Source organism: Myxocyprinus asiaticus, chromosome 27 (genome assembly GCF_019703515.2).
Source record: "Myxocyprinus asiaticus isolate MX2 ecotype Aquarium Trade chromosome 27, UBuf_Myxa_2, whole genome shotgun sequence".
NCBI classification, from domain to species: domain Eukaryota; kingdom Metazoa; phylum Chordata; class Actinopteri; order Cypriniformes; family Catostomidae; genus Myxocyprinus; species Myxocyprinus asiaticus.
The window spans coordinates 33,174,974-33,202,553 of NC_059370.1; the positions used below are offsets into that span (position 1 = coordinate 33,174,974).

General features: G+C 36.7%; 2 protein-coding genes across 6 annotated transcripts in view; both read right to left on the reverse strand.

The window, feature by feature from the left end:
* Positions 1-12,506, reverse strand: part of LOC127417986 (arf-GAP with Rho-GAP domain, ANK repeat and PH domain-containing protein 3-like) — a 52,566-nt gene extending 40,060 nt beyond the window's left edge. For 3 of the 4 annotated variants that reach the window (XM_051658286.1, XM_051658287.1, XM_051658281.1), the window contains exon 1: positions 10,849-10,994. The gene's annotated coding sequence lies outside the window, so the exon portion shown is untranslated. Of the gene's footprint in view, positions 1-10,848; positions 10,995-12,387 lie in introns of those variants that run through there. The other variant, XM_051658283.1, reaches the window with a different exon arrangement.
* A 348-nt stretch (positions 12,507-12,854) lies between these two features.
* Positions 12,855-26,565, reverse strand: LOC127418008 (START domain-containing protein 10-like). 2 transcript variants are annotated; one of them, XM_051658319.1, is made up of 6 exons: positions 26,402-26,565; positions 19,069-19,216; positions 18,178-18,281; positions 17,653-17,770; positions 14,326-14,378; positions 12,855-13,946 (listed from the first exon to the last, which is right to left on the reverse strand). In XM_051658319.1, the coding sequence occupies exons 1-6, from the start codon at positions 26,429-26,431 to the stop codon at positions 13,728-13,730; spliced, it is 672 nt and encodes a 223-aa protein (XP_051514279.1). In that variant the 5' UTR covers positions 26,432-26,565; the 3' UTR covers positions 12,855-13,727. The 2 variants fall into 2 exon arrangements, with proteins under 2 accessions (XP_051514279.1, XP_051514278.1); XM_051658318.1 differs by lacking the exon at positions 26,402-26,565 and adding an exon at positions 25,966-26,392.
* Between the last annotated feature and the right edge of the window lie 1,015 nt (positions 26,566-27,580).

Consider the following 27,580-nt stretch of genomic DNA (forward strand, 5'->3'; position numbering starts at 1 on the left):
TGGCTGCTGGGTTAAATGCGCTCGTTGGATTTATGTGTGTGTATATATATATATATATATATATATATATATATATAGTGGTATTTTTACCAGCTGAGAACAAACGAAGAGGTAATAAAATGTGTAAAGGAGTCAGAACAGCGCCAGAATTTCCTCCGCTGCACACACAAACGAAGATATGCTGCAAGGACAGCTGCCGGAGGTTCCGACACCTGTACCGAACTGTAATGGGCAACATAGCTCCTATGATGAGAAGAACCAGGTATGCTTGAGGTCAGTATTAGGCAAATTACTTCCTGTTATTCGTCCGTTTAAATGTCTTTGGTCTATGTTGCTATCATATATCAATCGAACCGCACCAGAGTTCATTTGGAAGTGGACCGAAACACACTATTCAGGCGGTCTCGGTCCGCTTGTTTGGTGCGCACCAAGGTTCGGATGGCAGCGTTCACACTTGTTCAAATGAACCACACTAACAGAGCAATCGCACCAGAGTTCGTTTTAATCTAACCAAACCTGCCAAGTGTGAACACACCCTTAGTCTATGGCAGAAATAAGAGTAGTGTGGTAGTATATCATTACCATTGCGTTTATTCTGACACCTCCAGTTCGGCGAAAACTCTTACAACTCCGTGTCTTTATAACAGTACATCATGTTTATATCATGCTATATTATGTTTGTCATAGTAATATCATGTTTATTCATGAAATGTGTTTTGAATTCAAAATGATTAAAAATACTGACTCCTTTATTGGTATTAAAATAACAAAGGCTTTTATTGGACTTTCTTCTTGTACACACAACAGGCACTGTATTAAGCAGCACATAATCTTTTCAAATGAACAAAGTTTCTGATTATTTTATGTCAGATTCCTCTAGATAGATAGACCTCTGTCTATTTGAGTTCCACTTCGTCTGTAATAAAGAAAGCAAACGTCATGCAAATTTTCAGTATGCACAGTAAAGGGACTTTTCCATATTCATTAATTTTAGTGTGGATGAGCAACTTTTCGATAACTTTTGAAAACGGCAGTGTGGACGAAGAGCGTTTTGAAAAAGAAAAAGCAGTTTTGAAATGAATCCGGATTAATGTGGACGTAGCCTTAGGTTTAAGGTTTCGGGTAGGGCGGTAGGTTTTGTTGATTTAAAAATCGAAAGCATTAACCTTAAATATCCCACTTTTAGTGACACAGTGGACAATTCACATCTGAACTGCCACGATACACTCAAAAGAATATATTAGCATATTTTTTTTTTTTTTTTCCCGTTTTCTCCCAATTTATAATGCCCAATTCCCACTACTTAGTAGGTCCTCATGGTGGTGTGGTTACTCACCTCAATCCGGATGGCAGAGGACAAGTCTCAGTTGCCTCCGCTTCTGAGATAGTCAATCCGCGCATCTTATCACGTGGCTCGTTGTGCATGACACCGCGGAGACTCCGCATGTGGAGGCTCATGCTACTCTCCGCAATCCACGCACAACTTAGCACACGTCCCATTGAGAGCGAGAACCACTAATCGTGACCACGAGGAGTTTACCCCATGTGACTCTACCCTCCCTAGCAACCAGGCAAATTTGGTTGCTTAGGAGACCTGGCTGGATTCACTCAGCACACCCTGGATTCGAACTCGTGACTCCTGGGGTGGTAGTCTGCGTCAATACTCACTGAGCTACCTAGGCCACATATTAGTCTATTTTTAAGATTCACGCAGTTCAATTTCATAACAAAATTCCATCAAAATTGAGTTTAAAAGTTTTATTACATTTATTTGAGTTTTATTAATTTAATTTTGCTAAAGATTACGCAATTCAATGTGATGGAATTTTGTTATGAAATGAAATTTGTTAAGTTTGAATCTAAAAAATAGGCTAAAATATTTGTGAAACAGGTAAGGAAGGAAGCATGTAATATTATTTAGCAAAAATGTCATGACAGTCACCTAATTTTCACTCTAAACCCCTTACCTCAAGTATTAAACTTCTGCACTGTAAAGAGAAATTCCGTAGAATTTACGGTAAATTACCGGCAGCTGTGGTTGCTAAACATTTACTGTAAAACTAAATACGGTGACGGTGACCACGTTTCAGGCTTTACGGGATGTAATTTTGATGCCTGTATATTTTACGGTTCATTACTGTTTATATTAAATGATATAAACTTGATACACTAACATTCTGGAACATTAAAAATCTGCTTTTCACTTCATAATGTATTGTTAATTACTGTAGTAACTGCAGAAAGGCACATGATGACAAAGTTAAAGTAAAGTACTGGCCCTTCCAAGAGCAATGGCCAATAAACATGTAGAGACAGTGCTCAGTGTCACTCACACAAACACTAAACACCATCAGGGTAACACATGTGAAATTAAAATAATGCAATAAACATTAACTAAACTGCATAAAATATAACACGGAACACCCAAAAGTATATAACTGGTGTTTAAAAAAGTAAGAAACATAACTTTTCCCATAAAATATAATGAAATGTGATGGGTCATGCAGGGAATTCTGGGAATGCCTTATTATTGTTTTTTACTGTTATTTTAACAATAATGTATTCTCTTTTTAAACATAATATACATTTTTACCCTTAATTATATAGTAAAATGATACCTTTTACATCTAAAAAACATAATTTCAACAGCATTTTACCGTAAAATTGTTATATTGTCTTGTTAAATTTATGATCATTTTTTCCATATATTTTAAGGTAACTACCCGTAAACCACTTAAAGTTTTTTTTACTGTAGTACTTTTAGAGTCTGCAACAGTTCCAGCATTGGTGAAATCAACGTAATATTTGCAAACTAACTTGCATTTGGTCTTTTTCCAACATCTATTGGCACACTGAATCTGTATGTGATCGCTCTTTTCTTTCTTTCATCCAGTAACCCATTTATAGTCGCCTTTCCAGTGCATAATGACTGTGCTGATTCTTTTTTGCAGCCGACTGAAAACAAGACATGTGTCATGACAACGGCAAAGCGGCTCTGATGCAGCAATATTCCACTGCATTTCTCAGCTTCTAGGCAAAAGACCTATATTTGCAAAGTAGGGCTGGGACGATTCATCGACATAATCGACGTCATCGATTACAGGAATACGTCGATTTGCATAACATGCCTCGGCGCGTCGCAATGGAGTAATTAAAATGGCAGCGCCCGGTTTAAGTATGGATTCCCCCGAAGAACAAGCTGCAGCTAAAAAAAAACTTGCCTACGGTCATCTAAAGTGTGGGAGTATTTTAGCCAGAGACCCAACAATGTGGTGCTGTGTAAGCCATGCAAATTGGAAATGGCTTATCACAGCAGTACAACCACCATGAACGAACACTTGAAGCGAAAGCATCCCGGAGCGCTTTGTCAAGACGGCAGCAAGGCAGCACCGTAAGTCCTGTTTACTTTTTGTCTCCACCCAAGCATGACATATTAGTATTACAACACGATTCTGTTAGTAGTAGTCACTTTAAATTGATTTTCTAAATGTTTCCTCATCGCTCCCACGTTAAAAGTAATTTCTGCACCGCTGCTAACGTAGGGTAACCATACGTCCTCTTTTTCCCGGACATGTCCTCTTTTTCGGACCTTAAAAAAGTGTCCGGCCGGGATTTCTAAATTTGCGTAAATGTCCGGGATTCGGCTTTAGTTGCATTATGATGTGCATCTGGTCTAATACTTCATTGTGTGTGCGCGCATATTTGCATTGCTTTAACCCCTCTTTGTAAGTCCCGCCTTCTCGCACACCAATTGGTCAATTATAAGAGGCTTGCAGCAACTATTGGCCAAATTCCTGCCTGTCAACCTCTCCGTGAACGCGCTGTTGTGTTCGGCATCAAACAGTTGCTTCACAGCTGCAGCAAATGACAGCTGAGTGGAAACAATGCCCAAATGAAAGTGCAAATTTACAGAAGATTTGCAAAAAAACTCCCATGCTTTCGTCCAGGTCGAGATCAGTGGGAAGCAGAATGTATGACATGTAAAACTGGCACTTATGTGTCAGTTACTAATAAAGGTGCAAGTGATTTAGAAGCACACATTAGCTCTGCGAAGCATAAAGGGTCAGCAAAAGCTGAAAATTTTTGCGACCAGGTAAAATTGTTATCACATTGCTTCATTTTCCATGGCCATTCAAAATAATACTAATAGTAAATGAAGGTACACTCATGGCATCAAATATTTTATTTTAGTAGTGTGGTGGCGTAGTGGACTAAAGCACTGAACTGGTAAGCAGAAGGTTGTTGGTTTGATCTCCACAGCCACCACCATTGTGTCCTTGAGCAAGGCACTTAACTCCAGGTTGCTCCAGGGGGACTGTCCCTGTAATAAGGGCACTGTAAGTCACTTTGGATAAAAGCATCTGCCAAATGCATAAATGTACATGGACATTCAAAAGAATGTTGGAAATTTGTATTTATTTATATATATATTTATGTTACACTAATAGAGTGTCTTTTTCACTGTATTAAAGTTAGCATTCATAGTAACACTGTTTTTTGTTGCGGAATAATGCCCTGCAGTGCACAGTTTGTTTCTTGTACATTTGTTTGTGTTTAAGGGAAGATGATTTAATAAAATATTGAAATATTAAAATATTTAATATATACTGAAATATAAGTTTTGTATATTTATTTTGGGTTAAATAATTGTTATATTAATCAAGTAATAATTATAAAAAATCTTTAGAATAATCGGCAAATTAGTCATTAGATTAATCGACTAATCGGAAAAATAATCGTTAGATTAATCGATAAGAAAATAATCGTTAGGTGTAGCCCTATTGCAAACCCATATTATAAAAGTGTTACACCACAACTGCTTGGGTTGACATGCATGCATGCATTTTTCGTTTTTATGTTTGCAATCGCCTTTACTACTTTAGCAATATGTGTGGTTTTAAGGAAAGCATTTGTCGAAGTGAAGAAAGGTCAAAACCACAACTTCTGCTTTTACAACACACAAAGAATGAGATGTTTAATTGAGCTGTTAATTTTACTCAACAAAAGAATGAACAGAAATCAACCAGATGCCTATATTGGAACAACTTTAATGTTATGATAACAGCAGCAATTTTCAACTTTAGTGCTAAGACCTTATATGAAATACATTGTCATGGAACAATCTATTTGTCTAAAAAATGGGGGGAGTATTTGGGAAACCCACTTGCGATTTTAATTGGTGCAGCTAACAGGGAAGAAATGACACACTGTAACTTTAAACGGGACAATGTTTGGTGACTGCATTGTCTCCACAATGTGCCCTGGGGATGCTGGGGGAAGGGATGTCTGAAGATAAGGACCTTGAGAAGTGAGGAGACGATCTCAGGCAGGCCAGTTCTCACAGCTGAAGTTCTGGAGAAGGTAAAAATGGTGGCTGGAACTGGCAGGACACCAGACAAATCTCATTCCAACAGTACAATATCTGTATCTTCACACTCGTCTGCTACACCTTTACTGTGAATGTGATCGCAAAGTCAATTGCACATGAAGGCCACAATCACAAACATCATTCAACATGCATTTGCTGGGAAAACTGTGCCCTGATCTGTCCTCCACACCCCACCTATGATTATCAGCATAGGCGATCTGGGATTTCTCTGAATTACTGAATACACAGGATACAGCTGTCTTTTAAAAAAAGAGCGCCGCCTCCTCTCTTACAGGCTAGAGGAAAACAGAAAACAGATATCACTGATGCCACTAATTCCATCTAAAACCATAAGAAAGGTAGGAATGTTGCCAAACAATGAAAAGAAAGTGATTTAAATGAACACTTCACCCCAAATTGACATTTATTTATTCACCCTTGTGTCAATCCAAACCCACAGGCTGGTATTCTTTTCAGTGGAACACAAAAAGAGACAACCTGGACTGACAAAAACACATTACTATACCTACATTTTTGCAAAATCATTTTTACTTGGCTCATTGTACGTATTGCATCAGTTTCCTGGTGACAACAATAGATTTCACTTCATTTCACACAAATCACAAGTATAAGGACTGAATATCAGTTAATAAACACTTTTTTCACTGTTCCTCACACAATGCTATCATATGACATCAAACACTTTTACCATAGCACTTGACTTCTAAGGTAACACATTTTAATGTCTGCATTACATAACAACTTGTTCAAGCACAATCAAAAACTAAAAACAAACAAACACTGAACTGTTTTCAGATCCACCACAATTGGCATCTAAAGCAGGATACTGAAACATCTAACAGAATAAGATGGTCTTTCATGGTCACAGGGACATCAATAATTACATTGAGTTTACACAATAAAGGAGCCCCTCAATTCCAATGAAAGCACTGGCTATGTGCGTAAAACACATTTCCTGTTCCTACCCCTTTTGAATGGGGATTAACAAATGAAACTATTGATGATGCATGTTTTCTTGTAATGCTGTGAGTAAACTGAACTGTAAATGAAAAGTGTTTGGTCATACATACAGTCATATGTAAAAACAAATGGTATAATGCTTACATTAGTTGGATTAGTAAGACAAGTCAGCATTGAAGCTGTTCCTCCTGTTTTGTGATGCTATTAAAAGGATAGTTCCCCAAAAAATGAAAATTCTGGCAGCATTTACTCATCCTCATGTTGTTTCAAACTCGAAAGACTTTATTCCATGCAATACAAAAAGAGATTTAAGGCAGAATGACAGCCTCAGTTTCCACTTTCATTGTATGGAAAAAAGATAAGTAACTGGTGACTGAGACTATACTTCCATTTGCATACCAACAAAATCTCCACAAAGCTCTTATTTCAGTAATCTAGATTTTTATGTCTGTAGCAGTTTTGGCAGGTCTCTGAAAACACATCCACTCTTCCAAACACAAAACATGTCTGGATTACTTGATTTGTCCATGTCAAGACTTTGCCTGAGCACTAATGCCAACTATGATGGCAACCCATGCTGTACACCCTTTTTAGAAACAACCTAAATGCAATGTTTCAATTCCACCCAGTCGATTCATAGGAAATTAATTTGCAAAACAAAGAAATGTCAAACCACAATGGAATGGAATGGACTAGTTCCCCACAATTTAATGGGCAGGAAAAGATTTCTAGACAGTAAGATCTCTGAGTTCTTGTGATCTTGCATCTGAACAGTAAACTTTATTAGCTAGAAAAAATACTATTTGCATTTCAAATAATGTTTCATAACCTGAAGAGTTCCAAAAGATACCAGTTTGAAGATTCTGTAAATCTAGGTATTCAACAGGAAGTGGAAACATTAGCACACCATCCACTAAGTACATTGGACATAAATGGCACTAACACATAAATAAAATAAAGCTACAGCTAATGTAATTCTGTCTCACAGGAGGACAGAAAGAATGCACAGTTTAAACAAGAGTAAACTGGTTTTTATTATTTGTTTTTTCATTCTTTTTAATGTTAACAAATGGGCATTATCGAGTAATTTTGTAGTCAAGTACTCTAACCCACAAAAGCCAATTAATCGATTACTCATAAATTAAAATTTAGTTTAAAATATCAGGTATGACACCTACATGAAACTTACACAAACATTACCAAGAACAGTTTCAAAATAAGCTAACTTCAAAAAAATTTGCATTCTTTTTTTTTTTTTTTTGGGGAAAAATGAAATTAACAATATTCATTAATTTCGTTCATATTACATTTCATTACAATTCTCAGAGCATTAATAACTCATTTATAACTTTGACATTTGGTGAGAGATTCAGAGAGAAAGTACAGTAAAATTCAGCGTTGCATTCGGCAGTATATAAATGTGTACAGGAAAATCAATTTGCGATATTCGAGTAGTATTTAAATAGTCGATTAGTTGGTACTAAATGAGTACTCGATTAGTCGATTACATCCCTAATGTTAATAAGTTGTTGTTTTTCTCATTAATGTAAAAAACATCTCCAGTATTCTGTACTGTGTACAGCAACACTTTATGACCTGTTGATTGCACAGCTCTGGTGGGTTAAGATGGAACCAAAGGAGAAAAACATATCTTTAAACATCTTTCCCTCTTATATCCTACTCAAACATCCCTGCAGCTTCCAGAACGAACATTAGTAGAAGCTGTAGAGTCAAAAGCAATGTGTGAAACACAGGAATTAAGGAGGCTTTTGGGATGCAGTGTGCTGGGGGGTGTGTATAAACAACAGTGAAGCACTATTGTGTGACACAATACGTCATTGTTCACAACTGGTGGAGGCTGCGTAGCTGAGATGACAGAACACACTCGTGTATTAATATGCTGGACCCTTGCTCAAACACACATTAAGATCTCAGATCTCAGATCTCTAGATGGATTAAAACCACACTGTTGAAAGATACACTTACACAACCTACACTTTCATATTTAAGACATATTAAATAACTTAATGTCTAACAAAATGCTTAACTATCAGGTTGACATTTCAAATGAAAACGCAAATGTTAAAAATATGAATTGTACCAGCATACTGCATTCATATTCAGTGGGGTCCAAAATAAAAAGACCACATTACAAATCTGGGATTCAAAATCTAATTTAAACCTGGACATGAACAAAAAGTTTATGGATTTTGAAAAATTAATAAATAAAAAAATCATTAAAACATCAATTGTATTAAATATTATGCACTTATCAAATAAGCAAATCTGTGACGTTTACCATGTTAACTCTTTTGTAGAAAAGGACTTATTTCCTTGCTTCATTGAAGCACACAAGATGCTCTTTTGAACATTCTGATTCATGCTGGTATAAGATGGATTATCAGGTTGATGCCAGTTCAAGTGCATCGTGTCATTAAAGCAAAAAGGAGGCATCCCAAATACCAAGATATTCTGCAATCCATTCTAATTATTTAAAGGAATTCCGGGTTCAATACAAGTTAAGCTCAATCAACAGCATTTTTGGCAAAATGTTGATAACCACAAAAATGTATTTCTACTCGTCCCTCCTTTTCTTTAAAAAAAGGAAAAAATCAAGGTTACAGTGAGGACTTACAATGGAAATGAATGGGGTCAATAATGAGAGGGGTTAAAGGGAGAAATGTGAAGCTTATAATTTTCTAGAAGCAGTTCTAATACTTCTGTTAAAACTTGTGTATTATTTGAGATGTAAAGTTGTTTAATCATAATTTATTTTATCGTTTTAGGGTTTTAGGGTTTACAACATTACGTTGTCATGGCAACAAATTTGTAAAATTGTATAAAACCATTTATATTGTATATATATATATATATATATATATATATATATATATATATATATATATATATATATATATATAAATTTGTATGTACACAGATAAGGTTGGTAAACAATTTTATCATACTAAAATCATGTTAACATGTATAATGTTTACCACTTTTGGCTATAGTTTTGAAACAGTAAGTATTTTAGTTTATTGACTGGCCCCATTCACTTCCATTGTAAGTGCCTCAATGTAACACAGATTTTTTTTTTTTTTTTTTTTAAAGGAGTCAGTTGAGCATAATTTGTATTGAACCCGGAATATTCCTTTAATTCAATATATATATATATATATATATATATATATATATATATATATATATATATATATATATATATTTACTGAAATTTATATTCTGAAAATGTTATTTGTAATTGGGAAAAAATGCATAAAATTAGAAAGTGCAAAAAAGAAGCATTTTATAAAAACGTATATATAACTCTCTCTGTGTTAATGGAAATAATTCATATCATGGCAAGTGAGCGAGAAAAAAACATGTATCGAATGTGAGGAGAGGTGCACACCAACAGTACCCAGCAGTAAATTCTATTCCAAACATACTGTATAATCCAGCAATATTGCGAGAATAATCGCCCACAATAAAAACAATGGATTAGATGGTGCACCTAAAATGAAAACTCAACTATAAACCATATAAACTATAAAGGTTAAAACTTTTCAAATCTGAAAACATTCATCATCCTTGATGTATCTAATGAAGCGCACCAAGGTGAATACAGGTCATGTTATGCAACAAGAGACTTATCACAATTAATGCACTTGTCCATGTTGTGAGTACTTAATCTGCATTTGGGAATCTGTTCAGTGAGACACATGGCAAATACAAGGGTGTAGAACAATATGCATGGGCATGGTTTTTGGAAAAGTAATGATTTTCTCCCAAAATGTGGAGGGATAAATGAAGTTTTTCTCTCCACAAGTTATAATGACTGCTACACCCCGGAGCATATAAACTTGGGATCCACTGAATGAAAGTGTATTCTGCAGAGGCCTTCAAAATGGAAAAGTGTGTTATTCTTGCAAATTCCCCTGTGACTCCTACAGTTGTTGTGTCTGCAAGGAACTTGCAAATGAGCTCTGGGTGTATCTCTATAATTCAGCTTAAACTAAACTGTGACATTCAGCCACTGTAAATCCTGTGGATATCAGATTCCTAAGGGGAGTAACACCCTAGTACAGAGGCTATCTTACACAGGGCAGTACAAGCAGAAGACTAAATGCACTGCTGTTTGCCTGGGAATGGTCATACTGACATGAGAATCAATGGAATTCCATCTCAAGTCAACACACTACTGTCTGTGCTGGGTAATAGTTAAACTCGTTACTATTAAGTAACAACCTTTCTTGCTTATCACTGTATTTGAGATATTTTCTGACCAAGAAGAACTGACATACAGTATTCAAGCATGGAAATAAATCTTGGGAAAAAAAGCTTATCCTGCGATCATTAAAAGCTCCATTAAAACATCTGTGTTCTCACATGGGACACCATATAGGAATATCAAACTACCCGTTAAATGATCAGACAGACAGACTTGTCCGATATTGACAAGTGTAACTTCGAACGTAAAAGGATTTTTAATAACACCTTACCTTTATTGCTTCGCGTTACATATCCCGCGGTTTTGCGCTTCGTTTATGCGCAGATTCTTAAAATCCAGTATTGTATGGGCAGCTGGTGAAAGTTTGAGTGTGTTCTGCAGCGCCGAGCTGGTGATAGTTATATTTGTTACGCCGGAGGTTACAGTGTTGTCGCTGAGAAGTAGCAACTGACCTCTTAAAGGGACAGTTGTTTATGAGTCTCTACCGACAGTTTTGCCAGTGTTCAAGGAATGATTCGGGTTCAGTACAAGTTAAAGGAATAGTTCACCCAAAAATGAAAATCCTCTCATCATTTACTCGCCTTCATGTGTACTGTATGACTTTCTTTCTTATGCTAAACACAAAAAGAGATTTTTAGAAGAACATTTCAGCTTTGTGGGTCCATACAATGCAAGTGAATGGTGGCCAGAACTTTGAAACTCCAAAAAGCACATAAAGGCAGCATAAAAGTAATCCATACAACTCCAGTGATTAAATCCATGTCTTCAGATGCGTTGTTATAGGTGTGGGTGAAAAACAGATTCTGGCCTCCAATCATTTGCATTGTATGGACCTACAGAGGTGAGATATTCTTCCAAAAATCTCTGTTTGTGTTCAGCAGAAGAAAGTCATACACATCTGGGATGGCATGAGGGTGAGTAAATGATGATAGAATTTTAATTTTTATGTTAACTATCCATTTAAGCTCAATCGACAGCATATGGCATAATGCTGATTTCGACAAAAATAGAAAATAAATAAAAATTGCAGTAACAGTAATGCACTTGCAATAGAAGTGAATGGGGCCAGTCCATAAATGTTACAAAACACATTGTTTCAAAAGTATAGCCACAAGACATTAACATTATGTGTATTAAAATGATTTTCTGATTTATTTAAAAAAGTTACTGAAATAACGGCATTACAGCATTTACAGATTATCGGGTTATTCTGCGTTACGCCGTCATGAAAACAAAATTGCAACAGACAAGATTAGTAACCAATTTTAACAAACTTACATCAGGTTAACATGTGTAATGTTTATGTCTTGTGAAAATATTTTGATCCTGTGTGTATTTTAATGTTTATGGACTGGCCCCATTCACGATGTGGGTGGATCCATAGTTAGGGCCTCACTGTAAACACAATTTTTCCTTGTTTTAAACAAAAGAGGGACTGGGCGAAAATTGTTTTTGTGGAAATCACCAGTATGCAACAAATGCTGTCGACTGAGCTTGAATTGAAGCTGGAACATTACTAAGCTATGGCACTGGTAAAGTTAAAAACATAATTAACATGAACCTAACATAACAATAAAAACAATATTTAAAAAAAAAACAAAAAAAGAATGCTATAATAATAATTTAACAATTTAAAAAACCATTTTATTTAACCTATAATGAAGTATTATAAATAATGGGTTTTCGTGTGAAGTCATAGTTGCCAGAACAGATACTGACTGCAGCTACAGTATCTATATCTGTAAAAACTCCCTAATTAGAATTATGAAATAGAAGTATAATATATAAAATAACATACAAAAGATCTTACATTTTTCACTTGAAGTTGAAAAATGAAGTTGATGTGAAGAAAAGCTTGATCTGTGCAGCAATTCCAACAGGACTTGAAAAAGCCGGAGGTTTCACTAGTGCAGTTTCCTTTTCTCCCCTACAGCCCAATCTGATTGATGTAGGCAGGAACTGCTTCAGATGGGAAGCAGGAAGTGTCTGAGACAATAGAGGTTTTAAGGAGTGGTCCCCAGCTGTATGTTTATGGATGAAGAGAAAGGATACAGTTGTGAATAAACTTTCCTCATTGCCAAAAGCAAGAGGAAAGCATTTCTACTCAAACACAAAGCATGTATAAAAGTTAATAGAATAGAACTTTCCTCAAGAGTGTTTAACTTCAAGACCCACACATTTTCAATGAGACTTCTGATATCTGTGGAATGTTTTGGAGGCATACAAACAAAAAAACGATGCCAAACATTTTTTCATTTTAAAAATGCAAGACCAAACTTTTTATTTTGAGACAAGGAAAACATCATGGGATTGCTCACTGAGCCAAAATCACACACACACAAAGATCCAAGTGCATTAAACAGAACTTTTTTGAACTTTAAACACACACACAGATCTTTCTCTTAGTAAAGATAAAAAGTTGGAAATCCTTGCTATCCGCAAAACTCAACACTGGAAAACTTCACCTCAGAAGCTGGGCTGAAATATTAAGGCGTTATTAGTTATAAACAGAGCTATTACCACTACAGACATCAAGGGGGGCCAATATTTCGATTACTGGTTGATCAATATGTGGTTTTCAATGACCGATTCGTACATTTTTCCATTTGATCCTCCAGTTTTGAATTTTTGGTTACATCCTTGGTAATATAACTGTTTGACAGACAGAGTTGTGCTTCAAATGTGTTGATGCCATGTAATTAAATAAAGGCTTAAGTTGCACTAATGCAATATATTTGCATGAAACCTTTTTTTCAAACAATTTCAGACAGAGATTTTCCACAAATGTATTACAGAATAATGCCATGTTCAAGAGCCAACCCATTTATTTATACTGTTTTTATGTCGAATGATTATATCATACACCATAAAACGTGAAGTCTCAATTGTTCAGCACATAATATGTCATATGTCCAATACAGTCAGACTCTGTCTTAATGTATGGACAGAGTAGTCTTTAAATGCCAAAATCTCTGTAAAACAATATCATGTTTTTTTGTTCAATCCAAGAAAGGAGTGTACCATTTACAGAATGAAAGTAAGGGATTCATCCTCAACTGAGGATGGTACACACTCACTTTCACATCCACACACACTCTGCCATGCTCTAACAGATGTAGAACAGGACAGAGAGAGTTACTGTGAGTGATCTTAGGTCTCATCATCATCACTGTGGTGCTGAGCCTTCTCCTCACTCACACTGCTCTCATCGATGTTCTCCAATGAATCTGCTCTCTGCACCGTCAGGTCAGCCACATTGATGCAGGGCAGAGTGTTCTGCTCTGGGTACCTCCAAGGCTTCAGATTTGGGTTATGTTTCCGTTTCCACTCTGGGTATTTTATGCATGCTTTGTAAATCTTTTTCATGGCCTGTGGATAAAAAAAAAGAACAAAAGTAAAAATCTGTATCCTTTTATTTATGTAGTCATCTGTTCACCATAGCTTGGCATCATGCGCATTATGGTATTCACGATGTGCACGTTTGCAACCACCTGATGGCAGCAGAGGAAAACTCTGAAATTTGGAATTCGACTGGCTTGAAAAGTTTTAAAAGACTTTAGAGTTCTCATATCAGTAGCTTGCAAAGACAGCTAGGCTAACTATATATCATTCTATGCGCATGCTTTTTTATTCTAAGAAACTTTTAGAAAGCTGATAAGTAATTTTAATTACACATAATGTATATAAATGACAAATATCATGTAAAAAGGAAATCTGATCTTTGATCTGATCTCCAGTGCATTCTTACCTTTGGCGCCACAAACTGCGAGACCCTATTCACAACCCACTTTGGTAAAGACCCTGAAGATAAATTAAGATAAAGCTTTAAAATGTTATCTTCTGTGACAAAAATGACTGCATCAGCTTACACTACTAATATCACCATTACTGTCATAACATTTTAATTGGGATGGACATGTCCCCCCACATTTAGAAAATCCATTTAGAAAATCCTCGCCTCCCTTCCCATAATATATAGACTTTTTAGGAGATAATAAATACCCATGCTTTAATGTGTCCCTTCAGTTTGTCCTTTTTTCCAGCAAAAATATATAAACATTAAAACAAGATACATTTACTTAAGAAGCTAAATGACATAAGATATTTTGTCTTGTTTTAAAAGAAATCTAACACAATTTAGTAACGTTTATAATGCTTATAACACTTATAATAATATTTGCTAATGGGGTAAGAAAAAAGTATTTATGGGAAAACAAGTTTATTTCTTTTTTTACCCAATTGGCAAATAGTTTATTCTTGTTTATTTTGTTAGATTTCTCTGAACACTAGACTTAATATCTATTTCTGCATGAGTTCTGCATCAGTTGTTTAGATGTTTTTACCAGAAACTAAGAAAAAAGTATTTTTTGTAGTGCTCATTTACTCTGCTTTTTAAAAGGATAGTTCACCCAAAACTACAAATGCTGTCATCATTTACTCACCCTCATCTTGAAACAACATGAGGGTTAATAAATCATTTTGGGTGAACTATCCCTTTAAGTGACTGAAGATGCACACCATATCCAAAGTAGGTCAGCAATTACTGTATCTTAGACTTGTGAAGTGCTGAAAAAATTAGGGGGGTGGATTATTTATCCCTTCTTTAATTAAACAAATCTCTAGGTGTAGCATAAGCTGTAATTTTTCCCTGGAAAAGACAACAGTCTACTGTACAAGTGCAATAAACTAAAACCGAGTGTATGTCCCGCAGGCCACTAACAGCTGGTGCATCGCAGCAACGGAAGACATTAATATTCAAAGCCATTGCTTTAAGCATCACGGAAAAGATGACATCAGCAAATTCATAAAATATAGCTGAAGCAGGAGTTCCAATAAAGGCTTCTAGGCTGCCCACGCCTTACAGCACAGGAGTAGGAATGTATGCAGAAAAAGAATGGAACAGGACAGGACCTCAAGGCATAACATACGACTATATCATAAAATGTGCTTTCAATCTAAACACATGCATTTTTGAGAAGTTTTTAAAGAAAACATCACGATAAGGTTGCACCCCACTGTTTCACACTTGGAAATGATGTGGTGTTCTTGTATATATACGTAGCAATAACTCTTCAGGCCTGAAACTTTTAAACAGTGTAAGTGTTGTGTAAACATGTACAGTATGGTATTTCCTTAAATACAAACACTTTGGTGTACTTTTAAACCAAAAGATGGACAATACCGTCAGATTTTAAGCCCGGACCAGAAATCGCTTACTATCTAATTTCTTCTCCTAGCAAGTACTGTTGCAATAGGCTGTATTTTATGTAAGCATATAGGCAGCATTCATAACAGTACTGAAACAGTAAACATACACAGTTTTAACAAGGCACAGCAGCCCCTTAGTACACTAGAGCAGAAGGGAAAAAAGAATTGCCTTACCGTTTATTTGCTGAAACTTCACTTGGTGCAGAACAATCTGAAATAATATGAAATAATGCAACATTCCCCTCTATGCAGCCTGAACTATTTCAGAATGTTGAATCTTTGTGACAACTGCGCTAAAAACAATCTAGACGAAGGACAAAGAATGAAACAGAGTGCAGGTGTCTCGACATGGGTTTTTTTAACTTGACATTGTGTTTAAAATATGCCAGTGCTGTGCGAGACGCTGAAGAAAAAGCGAGACATGGTGCAAATGTCAAAGACATTCGTCCAGCATGTGTTTAAATAATGGGAAAACAGAACAGACGTGTGCAAAAACACATTCGGTGTGAACGGCCCCTAACTCGTCCGTTCGCGCGTGTCTGTGAGCGAGAGCGCGTGCGCGAAACAAGTTCGGTAAGCCTGTTTATTTTTTCATTAATTTGAAACCCCAACCCAACCGAACCCGAAGTCTTACTTGAAAAACTGACCTGGGTCGGGTTGCAGACCTCTACTAGTGTCACTGAAGTGGCATGGGATGTAACGGCATTATGGATTTGCTTTTTTCGTGCGGACGACCCAGGTTCGATTCCGCCTTTTGCCCCACTTTCTCCCATTCCTGTCTCCACTCTTAATATTTCCTTTAATACTACTTATAATAATAAATAAAAATGAATATAAAGATGATTTCCTCACAGTGATTTGGTCACGATGAAGGTTCTGGGAGTTGAGAGACAGGTTTGACCAGGTAAAAATAACCATGGTTTTACTATAGTAATATTGTAGCAACCATCTTTTTTGGCAGAAGCCATAGTTTTAATGCAGTTAACCACAGTGTTACTACAGAACTATGCTGTTAATTTAGTAACCATGTTTAATTTTATGGTTGGTATGATTTTACAACAAAATACCATGGTGATACTATGGTTACTGTAATAAAACCATGGTTAATTTTTGTATGGTAGGGTTAGGGGTAGAGGTTGGTGTAGAGTGTCTGTAGGACTCTAAATAAACAAAATAAACATGCTGCAGTGATGCCCCTATACTGTATGCTAGTAATTAGGGGTGCAAACAGCATCTAACACTATTTGCACTTAGTGCAAAGAAGATGTTCTTTGTTTATATTTACACTTAGTGCAAATAGCCTCTGCCTTTTTCTAATGCTGAATCAGTGGTTCTCAACTGGTTTTGCTTCAGGAGCCAGATTTTACATTAGAAAACAAGTGGCGACCCAACACAGTGTCAAAATTGTTTACTGTACAAAATTGAATGTTGATGTTTTTATGCTCTTACTACAAACCATGTCCTCATTGCAAGTGAATCTGTATTTAATGTAGTCTCAGTCATAATACATTTTGCCTTGTGTAGTTTTATTCATGGTTTACGAGGATGAGGGTAAGAATGTCATGCAACCTGTCCATGTTGGCATTGGCCTAATTTGGCTAGCATCAACCAAGTGACAGATGAATTTGCGACAATATACTGTCGAGTTTGATTGGACACACAGCCTTTGATGTAAAAATATATATATATATAGTTTTCTTTTCCCCTTTAAAAGTTGATAAGCCTCTTTATTTTGCTGTGCTAACGATTTTGTAAGTTTGCATTTGTCCATAACCCTATCTGTACAGACCTGTGACCTATTTTCGGGTCACGAAGCTGAGAACCACTGATCTAAATTACATTAGCGAAGGAAATTAGAAATGTTCACCTCGTGGGTCCACTTGCGTTAAGTAATAAAGGGTACAGCAATTTGCTCCATTGGATTGGATCAAGTATCCGGTGAGTAAAGACACAGCTCTGACATAATCCTTCTTTGGTGGGTATTCCTGAAAAATACCAACACTGAGAATTAAGTTTCCAAGAAATTAAGCTTCAGTTCCCCAGAGAGGATAAAACATATACTGTAAAATGACATTAACAGTCTGAAAATTATTTTTTCCAAGGAACTGACTTATGGCAAAGGTGAACATGTAAGTGTGACAAATTTTTCCATGGAGAAAATGAAGACAAAAAGCCCTTGACGCTAGACATGTAATCATTCATTACAGCATGGGGATTCAATCACCCAACTGCTTACTTGATACCTCTGTCAGACTTTTGCCATTGCTCTGGCCTCTTCTACATACCAACTGACACACTGCACTGGACTACAGTATATTGCTGGTTCTGCCAAAATGTCTAATAAAAGCAGACCACCTACAGACCTAACAGTCCAGACCAAACACAGACATACCGGGTGTTTGACAGAGTAGTTGATTATCAGATAGTCATTGCCAAGAGGAAGCCATGACCGCATAGTGACAAAGTCCCTGTTCTTCAATGGACTGGGACATTTCCCTGTAAATAAAAGATTTAGTGCTATTAAACCATGAAAGACACCAACAACTTATGTCATGTTTTCAACCCTGTGATTACTCATTTTATATGATCTTATTACCCATTCTAATATACACTATGTACAATCGCAAATATTCCTAAAAATGCTGCAAGACCTGTATTATACGATCTTTGCAGTCACATAATTTTTTTAAAAGGGATATTTCACCCATAAATAAATACAAATCTGTCATTATTTACTTACCCTCATGTTGCTCCATGACTTTCTTTTTTCCACAGAACCCAAAAGGAGATGATATACTCAGTCACCATTTACATTCATTGCATCTTCCAGGCTCTAATTCTACCTATAACAACTCCTTCTGTGTTCCATGGAAGAAAGAAAGTCATGCAGGTTTGGAACAACATGAAGGCAAGTAAATGATGATGACTATCCCTTTAATATGTTCTCTAATCACTCATGATTTTTTGCAAGTGATTCACTCTTTTTCTGTCTACATTGTCTCTTTGAATGGCTCTCTTTATTGCTGATATCCATATACAGTAGGTCAGAGAACACATATGAGAGTTATTAGACTATAAATCAGCCCATTTGATTTTCATTCTTGCAGTTAAACTGCAGATATTGTCCTCTATCATCAAATGTACTGCAACCGCCAATGGCAAACTTCCTTTGCACAGTAAAGCCAAAAGTGGGCTTTAGAAAAAGAGTGTATTGTTGTGCTGTTCCAGGGACATGGTGGAAATAACAGCTCAGTAAAGAAAGAGAGACATAGGAGTGACTCACAGGAGTAATATCCTACATCTGCATTAACTGTCAGTCTTCCAATATCAAAAGTGTCAATCATGTTTGTGTCCCATTTTTTCCGGTAGCTTGTGTCGTGCAAGACATCGTAGAGTGTCTCTGCTGTCACATCTTTACAAACAATTCTCATCTAAGAAAGAAAACAAAACAGACAAAATGTTATTCTAGTCTTAAGAGCTTTTTCCTCACAGAAGAATACTTTTTTTCCATATTGATGGATCTCCTTTACTTTTCCCCCTGGTGCCCTGACAAAGTGCTGACAGAATTTGAATGCAGTCTCTCACCGGACAGATAAAAAATGAAACCATTTACTGTGCTGACAAAAAACCAGCTCCCATTTACTGTATACACAGATCTATTCTTTTGCTTATCTTTAAAAGCCCTGCTTTCTGTATGACTCAATGCTACAATGAGTTAAAAGTTGACACAGCAAACATTGAATGTAAAAGGAGTCTCGGTCGAGTGAGGAAAAACAGTGGATATTTAATTTTAAACAACATGTCCATCTTCATATGCATTCCAAGCTCAAATGTTGAGTGAAACCTGTGTTTTTTTCAACTTATACTGTAGCTACCATATCCTTAAACTCTGCCTGGGTAGGTTAGAGAGTCAGGTAAGCATGAATACATCAAATGCAATGTGATCAGATATTGCATGGCTCCACGACGCAAGCAACCATGTAACCCAATCAACTCTACCCAAGCATCATTTAATAATTTATGAACAACTCCCTTCAACCCCAGACTGATCAGTCCCTCCTCATTTCCATTGGGTTCCTTGTAACAATTTTTATTTAGTCTCTATGAATGGAATGTTGTCAAAGCCTACAAAACTCAATTATTCATGAAAAGAAATGCATCAGTGCCTCAAAGAGCTGCATGAATTATTAAGCAAGGTCTGTCATCTTCTTTCATTTTTGTAGTAGTAACAGGGGTCTAAATAATTTCCCCATACTTGCCAGAAATGTTGCTGAAACAGCCTTGGGACCTCGCTTTGAGACAACGTTTAGCCACTGTCAGAGAAGTGCTCTTGCAAAAAAATAAGAAGAAAATAAGAAAAAAAAAAGGCCACACTCTGGCAAGCCAACAGGAGGGGCTCAGGTTTCCTCATCTGAGCCTGCTGTTACCACGGTTTTCCGCTCTTAATTTTTCAGCACATCTCATGGGTGCAGTCTGTCCCTGAGAGATCAGTCTTTCATCTCAAAGACTGTGGATCATGAGGCAGTCAGGCCTGGCACTCGTCACTGTAAGCTACGTTTTCCCAGGGCAAATGGCCTACAACCATATCCCTGTTTGTTTCTCTAGGATTTTCTCTGAAAGGGTCTGGAGTCTTTGAGGAAAAGCTACTGATCAGGAGCTTATAAGATACTTTCAGCCTGATCTCATGAAAGTACGTGATCATGGCAACATTTTTGCAAAATTAAATTACATGCTTTATTACACATTTGGCTGCAGTTTCCCTGTGAAATGTCCAGCGAGGGGCACCGAAACTGAGTGAAATTGTAATCAGTCGAGGTTTATAAGGTGAATGATAGATGGAGGTTTTAGTGAGTAAAACATACACTGGCAGCCAAAAGTTTGGATTAACGTACAGATTTTGCTGTTTCGGAAGGAAATTGGTACTTTAATTCACCAAAGTGGCATTCAACTGATCGCAAAGTATAGTCAGGACATTACTGATTTAAAAAACAGCCCCATCACTATTTGAAAAAAGTCATTTTTGATCAAATCTAGACATGCCCCATTTCTAGCAGCCATCACTCCAACACCTTATCGTTGAGTAATCATGCTAAATTGATAATTTGGTACTAGAAAATCACTTGTCATTATATCAAACACAGTTGAAAGCTATTTGGTTTGTTAAATGAAGTTGTTGTTTTTTTTTTTTGTTTTTTTTTTTAGTTGCCACAGTATGCAATAGACTGTCATGTCTTAAGGTCAATATTAGGTCAAAAATGGCAAAAAAGAAACAGCTTTCTCTAGAAACTCGTCAGTCAATCATTGCTTTGAGGAATGAAGGCTATACAATCCTTGAGATTGCCAAGAAACTGAAGATTTCATACAAAGGTGTACACTACAGTCTTCAAAGACAAAGGACAACTGGCTCTAACAAGGACAAAACGAGATGTGGAAGGCTAGATGTACAACTAAACAAGAGGATAGGTACATCAGAGTCTTTAGTTTGAGAAATAGATGCCTCACATGTCCTCAGCTGACAGCTTCATTGAATTCTACCTGCTCAACACCAGTTTCATGTACAACAGTAAAGAGAAGACTCAGGGGTGCAGGCCTTATGGGAAGAATTGCAAAGAAAAAGCCACTTTTGAAACAGAAAAACAAAAAGAAAAGGTTAGAGTGGGCAGATAATTGGAAAAAGAGTGTTATGGATCTTGAGCTTTTGTGGGATCAGCTAGAACGTAAGGTGCGTGAGAAGTGCCCGAAAAGACAACCACATCTATGGCAAGTGCTACACGAAGTGTGGGGTGAAATGTCACCTGAGTATCTGGACAAACTGACAGCTAGAATGCCAAGGATCTGCAAAGCTGTCATTGCTGCATGTGGAGTATTTTTTGATGAGAACTCTTTGAAGTAGTTTACATATTTTTTTTCAAATTGTAATAGTAATTTTTCACATTATTAATGTCATGACTATACATTGTGATCAGTTGAATGCCCCTTTGGTGAATAAAAATACCAATTTCTTTCCATACAAGCAAAATCTGTACATTATTCCAAACTTTTGGCCACCAGTGTACCTCCCTAACCTAAAACCTTAACCTAAACCTTACCAGTAGTGTCCTAACAGACATCCTTACCCTTAACCAAGACCTAAACCTCACCTAATATAATTTGATTCTCGATGGATGTACTGTTACATCATCTTCTACAGCGAAGAACTTAGGTAATATATTTGATACCAATCTGTCCTTTGAAAATAAAATTTCCAATGTTTGAAGTTACGACACATGCTCTCTGTTGCTGATGCCGAAAAACTAATTAATGCGTCATGATCATGACTAGTTAATGATCTCAAGGCTATTGATTATTGTAATGCATTACTGGGAGGATGTCCTACAAGTTCAATAAATAAACTTCAATTGGTTCAAAATGCAGCAGCTAGAGTGCTGACTAGAACCAAGAAATATGATCATATTAGCCCCATTTTATCATTGTTACATTGGCTACCTGTTCAATTTCATATTAATTTTAAAATTCTGTTAACCATGTACAAAGCTTTGAATGGTCTAGCTCCACAGCACTTAAGTGACCTTCTACCATGCTATATTCCATCACGTTCATTATGATTGCAAAATTCTGGCCTGTTCATAGTACCTAGAATATCAAAATCCACAAAAGGAGGTAGATCATTTTCTTATTTGGCTCCTAAACTTTGGAATAGTCTTCCTAACACTGTTCGGGACTCAGATACACTCTCTCAGTTTAAGTCTAGACTAAAGACTCATCTATTCAGCCAGGCATACACCTAATTTATCCATACACTCATAGATATGCGGTTTTAGTTAGGTCTGCCAGAACCAGAAACACTTCTCATATTCTTTAACTCTGCAATAAAGTGAATGGCATCTACGCTAAAATTATTCTATTTGTTTCCCTGTCTCAACCACGGGAACCATATCCTGAGGTTACCAGAGCCTGCCAGATCCAGCTCTGTTCCTGCTTGGTGTCCGACTCCCACTGCTATGTGTGCCTGAGTGATGACAACTAACTGCAGCCTGTGACAGTCAGATATTACTTCAGTCTTCTACAATGGACTTCACAGAGGATGAACTGATGCCAACTCCAACTGTAAGACATGGGATATTTTATATGCCATTGCCAAAACCTTGGACTTAGGATAGACCTCACCGAAATGACCTGCTAGTTGAACTGCAATGCACCTCACTGATCTCTGCCTGCATCAACTTGGTCTAATGATGAACTACACTCTTAAAATGGAATACATAGACTATCAATTATTTGCCAACAAAAGCCTTCATCAGTCAACTAACAAAGGACAATGCATCTATGTGAACTTATCCAGGATGGACTTCAAAGACATTAGTCATTAATCTTACAGTTCGTACAAAATCTTGTTGTTTAAACACTGGCCCTTAACACTAACTTAGTTACTAGTCTTAAAACACGAATTGCACTACATATAAAAACTAATATTGCCATTATATTCATGCTGTTTAGCCAGAGGGGAACTAGCCCCCACAGTCAGCCTGGTTTCTCCTAGGGTTATTTTTCTCCATTAACCACCATCTTATGGAGTATTGTTTTCCTTCACTCAGTCGCCTTCGGCTTGCTCACTGGAAAGCGATTGACAATACATAGGCAAAAAGAATGAAAAAATATGTATTTATTAGGCATGTTACGCCAGCAGAGAAGCCTTTGCTGGCCCTGAGAAATCACCACTGGTATTACCATCGATTACCACCAGATATCACATTGTAATTGCCCATATATGCTCACACAAACATAAGAAATTTGGCCTCTGATCAGAAGCTTGCAGTACATACAGAAATACAACAGCAAGACACTGAATACAGGATAAGATGAATAGTATATGTATATGTACACAGAGTTGTTATATAGGAATGTGCAAAGGAAATTATTTTCAAATGGGTATTTGTAGAGGTAGTAGTATAAATGTGAAAAATAAAATGTAAAAATAGTGATTTATCATTTTGAACATGGGTTTGTATAGGTAGCATGCATAAATATGAATTTACATGTTTTTTACATGCATATTATATTTCACCATACTGCATACTTGTATACTGTATTGCACTATACTGAACTATGCTGTACCATGGCTTTGATAAACAAAATGAAGTAGCTTAAATGTAGCAAGCTACTTTTGGTGTGTAGCTAAATACAATTATTATTTACTTGTTTATTTAATTATTTATTTTTTAGACACAGTTTCAATAATATTTTTATCAAAATGCACAATCATGACTCTAAGACTTTATAGACATTACAGCTTCATTTTCTGTTAAAGCATGATTTTCTGTAAAGCTGCTTTGAAATGATGTGTGTTGTGAAACGCGCTATACAAATAAAAATGGATTGACTTGACTTAACCGATAGTGTCCTAAAAGCAAATGAGAGGTAACCAAAACAGACTTTCTTACCCTAAACCAACACCTAAACCTAACCGATAATGTCATAAAAGCAAATGAGACATAAAAAGCACATTTTTTGACGCAACCACATCATTTAGCGTCACTTCTATGACACTTTCATCTCACGTGACAGCTTGCGTGCTTGACTGAAAAGTGTACTTCTGAGGCCAAAGGTCAACACTCTATAAGGTGAGGTACCAAGGAGGCTATTCACAGTGGAATAAGTGCATAAATGTACAAGGATCTGTACAAGCGTTAAAATATATCGTTTTTCAAATGATGCATTAGAGTTAAAGTGTTTCCATATCATAACATAGCAGTGTGTGAGCAACAGAGTGAAAAAATAAGTGTTTATAAAATCATAATTATTGTACTCGTGATTTGTGTGAAAGTGAATAAAACGCACAGCTGTAGTGGAAACTGTGCTAAAGCATTGAACACGGCATGTAAAACTCAGTTTGCAAAAATTTGGTTATAGCAACGTTCATTCTATGAGACTGGTTGCACAGTTTACACCCAGTTCAACTAAAGTATATCAACAATCTATGCTTTTTATGCACCTTGCATTCTCAGTTTGCACCAGGTCCAGAGAGGGACCTTGCCGTTAAAGCATGCCAGTGTGTGACTTTTATGCATGTTAAAGGCTGCTGGTTATGTTTTTTTATTCTAAAGAATTTGGCCTGGTGGAACGCCGCTACACTGGTACTGATGGACAACACATGACCTGTTCCACAAGTGATTTGTATCTCCTACCTTTGATCGATGTGCAAAATTTTGATACACAATCTCTCTTTCACATACATTTAACAGAAAACAGACATGATTAACATTTCCAGTTAGAAGGCCAAAAGAATTATAGCTTGAACCATGTAAGGTAAAGGCTGTATTAGTATATTGGTATTGGTATAATTGATAAAACCATGTCCATTTACAACAATACTTTAAAATAGACTTTAAAAAATAGTCTAAAGTCTCTATGCCAGACGTGATGGTTTCATCAAAGTGCATTGCTGGCTTGACACACTTTAATTATTGTGTTTGCATGATTGTATAGGTTTAAATAAAATAGGTGCATGAGCCCTTCTAGATAAAGTACTTAAACTGTATGGAATGATTGCTGGCAAATACATATGATAATAGACATGTTACTGGCTTTCATGCAGAGTTGCTTCACAAAATGAAGAGGCAAATAATGTCTAACAATACATTCTAGCTTGTTGAGCACTATAACAAGTTTACAAATGTGGAAATGACTACATGACGGATTTGTTTACTTCCCTGCTGAAAAAAACAACAACAACTAAAATCAGCCTTAAATGGTTGGCAGGTCTTATAACTGGTTTCAGTTGGTCTTAAGTGGTTTTAGCTGGTCACCAAGACTGACCAGTTAAAAAGGTGCCAAAAACCGCTCTAAAACCAGCCAACTGACCAGGCCAAGACCAATCAACCAGTAGCTGTTTTTTTTTTCCTCTCTCTCTTTCTCTCCAGCAGTTAGTAGTAAAAAAAAAAAAAAAGGATCAATAGCCTACACATTTTTTTATTTTATTTTATTTTTTTTTTTTTTACTGACAATGACCATACAAAGTCACTGATGATCTGAGCTATTGAAAATATACGTCAGTTGGTCGTAAGCTATGTTTGTGACGCTAAAACCGTTGTGTTTAAACTAGTTCTCCTTTTCTCGTAATTTTGTACGTCTATTGATTCCGCATTGCAGCGCGTGCGATGCTCGCGCTAGGCGCACTTGCCTTGAGTTTCTGTACAGTTTTGCTCTCCTCGTCTCGACACCACACAGTCACTCCTCCTTTGTTATAACGGGTGACCCAGCCATCCTGACTTTCACACTGATCTCGAAAAGATAAGAAATCGGTGTCGTCCGGTATCTGGACTGGCATCTTGCCTCCCGGTGCTGTGGATCAAACTGGTCGGCAGGAGAGTAAAGCTGGACGCTCCCTCTCATAAGCCACGATCCGCTCGTTTTTGTTGCTGTTGTTGTTGATTTCTCCTTTGTTTTTCTAGTTTAGTCTTACTGCTTTACTTACGGTAACTTGAACGAAAATGTGTATTCTGTTCAAATAGGTACCTACTGTATCATAGAGCAGGTGTATTGTAGCAGCATCCCCCTCTATTCAGTCCTGTATCACTCTAGAGAGAGGGCATTATGTAAGGCATCACGTTACGTACCTGTCGTTTTTCAGGTGGAACAGTCTGCATGGGCTTATTTAGTCAGACTGACTGATGATACGCGGATCGGGTTTCATGTTTGACCATTCAAAGGGTTTCTTTTCCGTCACTGTTTTGTTTAACCAGTGCAGGTGTGTAGCCCGGATCCAGCATTTACTGTTTCGTGGGTAAGTCTCCAGTCTTAGGGGCAGTTCACACCAAACGCGTTTTTTTCTCTTAACTTGGTTTTTATCGCTGTTTTTTTTAATCATCTATTCACCCTCATGCCATCCCAGATGTGTATAACTTTCTTTGTTCTGCAGAACATAAACAAAGATTTTTTTATAAAAATATCTCAGCTCTGTTGGTTTATTCAATGCAAGTGAATGGTGACCAAAACATGGAAGCTCCAAAAAGCACATAAAGGTAGCATAAAAGTAATCCATACGACTCCAGTGGTTTAATCCATGTCTTCAGAAGTGTTAAGATAGGTGTTGGTGAGAAACAGATCCATATTTAAGTCCTTTTTTACAATAAATTCTCTTCCCTGCTCAGTAGGTGGCGATATACACGAATAATGCGAATCACCAAAAACAAAACAAGAAGAATGTGGAAGTGAAAGTGGATTAAAAATACTTAATATTTAAATACTTAAATATTAATCTGTTTCACACCCACACCTATCATAACGCTTCTGAAGACATGGATTTAGTCACTTTTGTCATATGGATTACTATTTGTGTTAAATGAATGTGCTTCTTGAGCTACAGAGTTCAAGCCACCATTCACTTGCATTGAATGGACCAACAGAGCTCAGATTTTTTGTAAAAAATCGTTTTGTTCGTGTTCAGCAGAAGAAAGAAAATCATACACATCTGTAATGACATGAGGGTGAGTATGAGAGAATTTTCTCTTATGGGTGAACTATCCCTTTAACTTTGAAAAACGCTTCTTGATACACATGCGTTCTGTTCTATTCATTGTGCTGCGTCCAGGGCCTATATAAGATGCAATCTTTAGGGGGGTATTTTGATCTTTAGGGTGGGCAAGTGCTTGTCTCTTCATTGGACTGGGAGGGGCTGTCAGAAGTTTCTGGGAGGCACAAGGAATGGTGCTGGTGCTGTTGGGTAAAAGTCTGCTGTGTGAGATTAGTAGTTTGGGGTTTGAATAAACATGACTCAACTAAGGTTTGGAGCAGCT